Source organism: Salmo salar, chromosome 05, assembly GCF_965601325.2.
Source record: "Salmo salar chromosome 05, fSalSal1, whole genome shotgun sequence".
In the NCBI taxonomy this organism is placed as follows: domain Eukaryota; kingdom Metazoa; phylum Chordata; class Actinopteri; order Salmoniformes; family Salmonidae; genus Salmo; species Salmo salar.
In genome coordinates, this window is record NC_138295.1 from 34,711,073 (window position 1) to 34,718,877 (window position 7,805).

Here is a 7,805-nt window from a genome sequence, read left to right on the forward strand (position 1 = left end):
GGGCAGGTAGTTTGCCACCGGTGATGCGTTGGGCAGACCGCACCACCCCCTGGAGAGCCCTGCGGTTGTGGAGTTTCCATATCAGGCAGTGATACAGCCCGACAGGATGCTCTCAATTATACATCTGTAAACGTTTGTGAGGGTTTTAGGTGCCAAGCCAAATTTATTCAGCCTCCTGAGATTGAAGAGGCGCTGTTGCGCCTTCTTCACCTCACTATCTGTGTGGGTGGATCAGTTCAGTTTGTCAGTGATATGTACGTCGAGGAACTTGAAGCTTTTCACCTTCTCCACTACAGTCCTGTCGATGTGGATAGGGGGGTGCTCCCGCTACTGTTTCCTGAAGTCCATGATCAACTCCTTTGTTTTGTTGACGTTGAGTGAGATGTTATTTTCCTGGCACCACACTCCCAGGGCCCTCACCTCCTCCCTGTAGGCTGTCTCATCATTGTTGGTAATCAGGCCTACTACTGTTGTGTCATCTGCAAACTTAATGATTGAGTTGGAGGCTTTCGAGGCCACGCAGTCATGGCTAAACAGGGAGTACAGGAAGGGCTGAGCGTGCATCCCCATTGTTGAGTATCAGCGAAGTGGAGGTGTTTTTTCCTACCTTCATCACCTGGGGGTGGCCCGTCAGGAAGTCCAGGACCCAGTTGCACAGGGCGATGTTCAGACCCAGGGCCTCAAGCTTAATGATGCGCTTGGAAGGTACTATGGAGTTTAATGCTGAGCTATAGTCAATGAACAGCTTTCTTACATAGGTATTCCTCTTGTCCAGATGGGATAGGACGGTTTGCAGTGCGATGGCAATTGCATTGTCTGTGAATCTATTGGGGCGGAAATAAAATTGAAGTGGGTCTAGGGTGTCAGGTAAGGTAGAGGTGATATGATCCTTGACTAGTCTCTCAAAGCACTTCATGATGACAGAAGTGAGTGCTATGGGGCGATAGTCATTTAGTTCAGATACCTTTTCTTTCTTGGGTGCAGGAACAATGGTGGACATCTTGAAGCATGTGGGGACAGTAGACTGGGATAGAGAGAGATTGAATATGTCCGTAAACACTTCAGCCAGCTGGTCTGTGCATGCTCTGAGGACGCGGCTAGGGATGCTGTCTGGGCCGGCAGCTTTGCGAGGGTTAACACGTTTAAATGTTTTACTCACATTGGCTGCGGTGAAGGAGAGCCCACAGGTTTTGGTAGTGGGCCATGTCAGTGGCACTTTATTGTCCTCAAAGCGAGAAAATAAGTTGTTTAGTTTGTCTGGGAGAAAGACGTCGGTGTCCGCGACGGGGCTGGTTTTCTTTTTGTAATCCGTGATTGACTGTAGACCCTGCCACATACGTCTCGTGTCTGAGGTCAGTTGAATTGCGACTCTACTTTGTCTCTATACTGACGCTTAGCTTGTTTGATTGCCTTGCGGAGAGAATAGCTACACTGTTTGTATTTGGTAATGTTTCCGGTCGCCTTGCCATGATTAAAAGCAGTGGTTCACGCTTTCAGTTTTGCGCGAATGCTGCCATCAATCCACAGTTTCTGGTTGGGGAAGGTTTTAATAGTCACCGTGGGTACAACATCACTGATGCACTTGCTAATAAACTCGCTCACCGAATCAGCGTATAAATCAATATTGTTGTCTGAGGCTATCCGGAACATATCCCAGTCCAAGTGATCAAAGCAATCTTGAAGCGTGGAATCAGATTGGTCGGACCAGCGTTGAACAGACCTGAGCACGGACGTTTGCTGTTTTAGTTTCTGTCTATAGGCTGGGAGCAACAAAATGGAGTCGTGGTCAGATTTGCCGAAGGAGGGCGAGGGAGGGCTTTGTATACGTCGCGGAAGTTAGAGTAGCAAGGATTGATCCAGAATTCTTCCAGCCCGGGTCGCGCATTCAATATGCTGATAACATTTAGGGAGCCTTGTTTTCAGATTAGCTTTGTTAAAATCCCCAGCTACAATACATTCAGCCTCAGGATATCTGGTTTCCAGTTACATAGAGTCCAATGAACCATACCGCCGTACCGTATCGCCGTGCGCCTCTCAAATTTTGTAACAATGCGGAGGTCCGCTTTATAGTGCGGCATTGACATGATTGGTTGATGGTAGGTGGGGGCGAGAGGTCCTGTATAAACACAAACTCACTTCCCTGACAACTTCCATCACACAGCTCTGTACTGCTCTGCAAAGCGCAGGAAGTATGAATGCCCTGACTTCTGCAGGGCTGTATCACTGCAAATTCTGCACGGCAATGCAGACGTTGGATTTAAGATGCTCTGACATCACCGATATCGATCCCTATACAACCAAAGCATGCAGTGGGGTCACTGGGCAAAGATCTAAAGGACATCAAATCACAGTGAGGTCATCATGTCACCTCCAACATTATCCAAGTTCTTCTGACAATATAGCCTACTACACTGAATGACTATAGCATTGCATACTGTATATAATACTGAATATTATACATCATGTACAGAACCAGTGAGACTGTGCAAAGCTGTCATCAAGGCAAAGGGTGGCTACTTTGAAGAATCTCAAATATAACATATATTTAGATTTGTTTAACACTTTCTTTTGGTCACTACATGATTTAATATGTGTTATTTCATAGTTTTGATGTCTTCACTATTAAACTGCAATGTAGAAAATAGTAAAAATAAAGAAAAACCCTTGAATAAGTAGGTGTGTCCAAACATTTGACCTGTACTGTATATAGGTCTACTATATTTTTATTTTTTCTATCAGAAGTGGACATCCACCTGTTTTCACCCAGCTTCCTAAAACAACCTCTCCTCAATATTATGGGCGGGTTATAGAAATGTAGCTCTGGGGCATTCCTAAAACAAGAACATACTTGTTGACAATGGGTGTGACTTGACTTTACCTAAGGAAGTTACGCAAACCAACCTGGAGTTATAACAGTGGGCAAACCGTATCTCTCTTAGGCTAAAACTATACTAAAATCATGACTACAGAAATACCCGTTCTGCTAGCTGCCGTGTCTCTGTTTTCTGCCCTTCAAATTGGTAAGCAAACTAAACTTTCAGGCCTTACACTGTAATATGGTTGACAATACGGATATCTATGACCCTGCTTATGGGAACAGAACCATGAAGGCCCACACTGTGTAAATATAATTTTGAGTTTGTAAGATTGAAGTGTTGTTGGGGCATCTTCTTTAGGGTACCTGGCGAGACGGGTGGGGCTGGCGAGAATGACACACAAGATCATACCACCCACTGTCACTGGACCACCGGAGTTTGAGAGAACATTCCGGGCACAGTAAGATTTCTAAACTTCATTGATTTTAGATTAAATGTTGTGTCTGCATCTCAATGCTGATGTGTGTGTGTCCTATTGCATCCCTAGTCAGAACAATGTTGAGTTGTACCCAGTCTTCCTAGTGGTGCTGTGGACTTCTGGACTGCTCTGCAGTGAAGGTAATTCTGTATGTCCGAGAATGTTTTAGAGCATTCCTAACATTTTGCTCCATAAAATACCCTTACATACTGTACATTTGTGTCTTCCTAGTGCTTGCTGTTCTCGGAGGTGTTGTGTATATGGTGGCTCGACACATGTATTTCAATGGATACGTCATGTCCACTGAAAAAAGGTAGGATTGCTTGAAAAAGTGAACATGGCTTAATCTGTACCATACCTGTTAATGAATATGTGAACTGGACTCTAATGCAGCTTTCTTTGTATTTCTAGGTTGCCTGGGTTTTACCTGACTTTGGGTGCCTTATTCTGCTTGTCTGTGCTCAGCACCATCGGTATTCTTCATGGTATTTTCCTTGAATACTTTTACAAAATAGTTTCTATGATGGTAACACATTAGCAATGAATATTAACAAATGGATGGGGAAAATGCCATGGTGGTGACATTTCTGTTTTGTGCTATATAATTGTGAAACTCCTAAATAAAATCAAATATTTTACAAAAAAGTGTTTGACCATGCTTTTTCCAGTCTGTGTCAAACTGTCTAGTCAAAGCAGAGCAATAGCAAATATTATAACGCTTCGAACACACCGACAGTGTTATGGCATTTTGGTACACCAGAATCACATTCATTTCCAATGAAACGCTGCGTTTGCCTTGCACCATTGCATTGCAGAGGCAGTTTCAGTGCATTCGGTGTGGTGCATACATTGGATTTATCGAAGTATGCTCAAACTGTATGCGAAGACCGCTTGACAGAAATGGTAGCAGAAGGTGAATGTTGAACTTTTGTTGCATACATATCCAGATGATGCTGCATACTATTTATTGTGCGCAATTACACTGTTGGTGTGTTCGAAGCGTAACTTTGTAACAACAAAATGCAAAGACATTAGTATCTACTGTAGCTCAATTATGCTCTGGTTTTAATAATCAGTCTTACGTCATCCCCCAGCGGACACACGTTGCACGTCATCACACGAATGAGGTGCTAGACACATTGAACAGGATTGTTGTATTTTACCTGTCATTTTCCATTTCAGAACAACATTCAATAATTTTCTTGGTCTTTGAGGGTAAGTAAGTAACATATTTTGTGTCAATGTCGACTTGTGCTGTTTTAATAGTTTTGTAGAAAGTATTGTTCTGGGTAGCAAATAAGAGAGGTATGTCAGGGTTTGTTATTGTTTCGCCAGCTGGCCTCTGTCGGCGTAGCTAATAAGATTATCTAACCGGCTAGCTAGCCTGGTAACGTGGCTAACTTTGATGCTTAGCCTGGACGCTGGTAGAGGAACATGATTTATAACATTACCGGTAGCATAACACATTTGGGTGGACAAGTGTTTCTAAATTAGCTTTTTGTGATTGCGTGTAGACGAAAGACCATTCTTTAGCTAACGCTAGCTAGCTACTATTCTTGCTAAGTTAACGTTACCTAGATATCTCGTTCTCTGTTCAAAGCTAGGGTAATAATAGGGTAACGTTAATAGTCTTGTAGGCAGCAAGTGTATATTATGTAAAGAAATTAAAGGAGACATCTGCAGTTCAAACAACAACAAATCATGTCCCCGCCACTGTTTTGGTAAACAGCTGAGGGATGAGGCTGGTTAAATGTAACCACTCTCATATTCAGAGACGGAGCTATGCAAGGACTGTCCATCCATGATATCATTGGCACAGTTGGTAGAGCATGGCTCTTGCAACACTGGGGTTGAGGGTTCGATTCTCATGGGGACCAGTACGAAAGAAGCATCAATGTATGCACTCACTCTGGATAAGAGCATCTGCTAAATTACTAAAATGTAAATGTAATGCAAGGACTGACCGTCCAATAGTTAAAGGGTATAGCTATATCATTACATTTTAAAATCCCCAAATTGATGTAGCAATCCCAAGATTGCCCCTTTAAAGCCGCTGAAGGGAAATGTTGAAATGTTGCCTACAACTAACTTAATCACAAGTGGAAGTGTACCACTTGGCTGGCAAATTGAACAGAGCAGTGGGGGAACAGTGCCATCAAATGCAGGCCTACCAGTAGAGACTGTTGAATTGATTGTATTGAATCATTTACAGCAAGTCAATCAATCCTAAAACTGTTATTAATCAAACCACACATGCAGGCGCCATGTTGTCACAAACCTCTACTTTTCTGAACTACATAATAGAGTTGAAGAGGTCAGTCATGGGGTCATTGACCCTTGCCTTGCGTCCCATTCCTTCACATTTTTTGTTGTCCACTTCCAGTGTCCTTGTAAGTCGCAGCCCTGCATTCCAAAAAGGAAGACGAGTACTTCGCCATGAGCTCCGATGGGGACGGTAAGAGACTTCTGGGAAATGTGCAATGCCAGCAGCATGTGATTCCTGTGGACGTGTTTGCAAATAAATTCACTGTGTGTGTGTGTTTGTAGGTGACATGGAGAATCAGGCTGAGCTGGAAGAAAAGACAAGGCTTATAAACCAGGTGTTGGAGCTTCAGCACACTCTAGAAGGTGAGACAGCTGGATGTGTGCAGACAGACGGGCGAAAGCAGCAGTAAATAATGTTAGTTATTGCAGTTCCTTGAAAATCATTGTTGTCATTGTCAGACCTGTCGTCGCGTGTGGACGCAGTGAAGGAGGAGAACCTGAAGTTGAAGTCTGAGAACCAGGTTTTGGGTCAGTATATCGAGAACCTCATGTCTGCCTCCAGCGTGTTCCAGACCACTGACACCAAGAGCAAACGAAAGTAAGAGACCAACTAGGAACCCCCCCCCCCAACCAACCCACCTCCCCTGGCCCCCTCTACCTTCAACCAAATCCCTCATAACCCATATACCACTCCATAACTGCCCCCGAACTACAGCTGGTACAGTTTATGCCTTTGTCATCATGACAACCCTAGACCCTTCCCTCACTTTGCCACCTTTAAGATTTTTTCAATGAAGCTCAATTTTCAATTTTTATGTTGGGTTACTTTTTCCCTTTTGTATTTGTTACAGTATTTCTGTCATTGTTGCACAGTTGTTGTATCCGAAATGATGTTATTTTGTGGTGTATACGTTTATTATCTGTTACTACACATAACCTCACCTGGAGGAAGAGACAAGGGAACTGTATCATTTCAGATTGCCTTGTAGTTTGGGTTGCAAAATTCTGTTAACTTTCCCCAAATTCTCAGGTTTTCCATTAATTCCGGTTGGAGTATTCCCAGATTTCCTGCTTAATCTTTTTCTGGAAAACCAGGGAATTTTACTGAAATTTACTGAAATTTTCAAACCCTAAGGCTAAATCATTTAATTTAGATTGTCATGTTTTAATATTGTTAGTCATCAATATTATTAGACTATGGTTTTAGATCTATGCTCAATTGCAATGATGATTACTTCTCTCCAATGCCCAAGTTTTCCTCAAACAATTTCTTAAAGCAGAACTCAGCCCTTGTATTATCTCATATATATTGTAATTGAATTAATCATTTGGGGCTTGCTAATATGTGTCACTGGTGGATAAAGTTAATTCATTGCATTTGTGATCCAGAGGAAGTCACCCTAAACCTGCCGTGTTTGCATTGCGTCGCCGATGTGTACATTTGACCGTTATGTTGCTCTTTTCAAATACATTTGTTTTAATAAAACGTTTTTATTTGCCCTTTTGATTGAGTGTCTGTGGTGGTATTCCTCTCCCCTGGTGTAGTCTCTTCATAGTCCTCTCTCACTAAACTATATCTCCATCTTCCACCCTTCCACAGGGGCTCTAAGGGTGCCCGGATGGACAAATGAGGCACAGCCACCTTTTGAGTTTTGACATTCTGCATCTCATTGTGAGGTCATGCTGTAAATCTATCTGTTGAAATGTAAAGGTATTGTACGTCAGCAGCTAACAAGGCTTAGTATCTCACAACAATCTGGAACATGTTCTTATAGTTAACATTATATTTCAAATTCTGGCACACTCTGCTGGGGCCTGTTGTAGCCTGATATTCAGTTGACATACAAATCCTTAGATTGAAGGTCATTCCCTTTTTAAGGTCAATCCATTGAATTGGATAAGAGGAATTTCTCTGGGAGATTCTCAATTTGGAACAAGTCTGTCCTCCTTGAATCCTCAGTCCTCCGTGAGATGGAAACTGATTAGTGGTCGCCGTATGTAGGAGTGTCTTCGTTAAAAGGCGAAAGGAGGAGTTTGCCCTTCTCCTTGATTGCCTCCTCCAGCCGATGATACACGGATGTATTCTCCCACCGGCTAACTGGGATGTGTTTTCAAATCCGGAGGAGAGGAAAACCCAATTAAGAATCTCCCCATATATTCTCCATAGAAGTGATTGTTGAGTTGACCCAGCTGCTAGACTTGTGCAGTAGTAGTGCCCCCTGCTGGGGAACATTAGCAGTGACCTG

The 7,805-nt window shown here is 43.0% G+C and overlaps 2 protein-coding genes across 2 annotated transcripts; both read left to right on the forward strand.

Moving 5' to 3' along the window:
• Positions 1–2,937: 2,937 nt before the first annotated feature.
• On the forward strand, positions 2,938–3,933 carry mgst2 (microsomal glutathione S-transferase 2). The gene is given in 5 exon segments (NM_001141459.1): positions 2,938–3,020; positions 3,177–3,276; positions 3,364–3,434; positions 3,526–3,607; positions 3,706–3,933. Coding segments are annotated over 5 exon segments (441 nt in total). The 5' UTR covers positions 2,938–2,959; the 3' UTR covers positions 3,833–3,933.
• Positions 3,934–4,358: 425 nt separating this feature from the next.
• On the forward strand, positions 4,359–7,066 carry LOC106604695 (short coiled-coil protein B). Its single transcript, XM_014199616.3, has 4 exons — positions 4,359–4,509; positions 5,678–5,749; positions 5,842–5,922; positions 6,019–7,066. Exons 2-4 carry the CDS (start codon positions 5,731–5,733, stop codon positions 6,159–6,161), a joined length of 243 nt encoding a protein of 80 aa, XP_014055091.1. The 5' UTR covers positions 4,359–4,509; positions 5,678–5,730; the 3' UTR covers positions 6,162–7,066.
• The last annotated feature ends 739 nt before the right edge of the window (positions 7,067–7,805 follow it).

Coding starts and splice junctions, on each gene's coding strand:
- LOC106604695 (XM_014199616.3), top strand. Junction 5,923..6,018: donor GCTTCAGCACACTCTAGAAG/GTGAGACAGCTG, acceptor TGTCATTGTCAG/ACCTGTCGTCGCGTGTGGAC.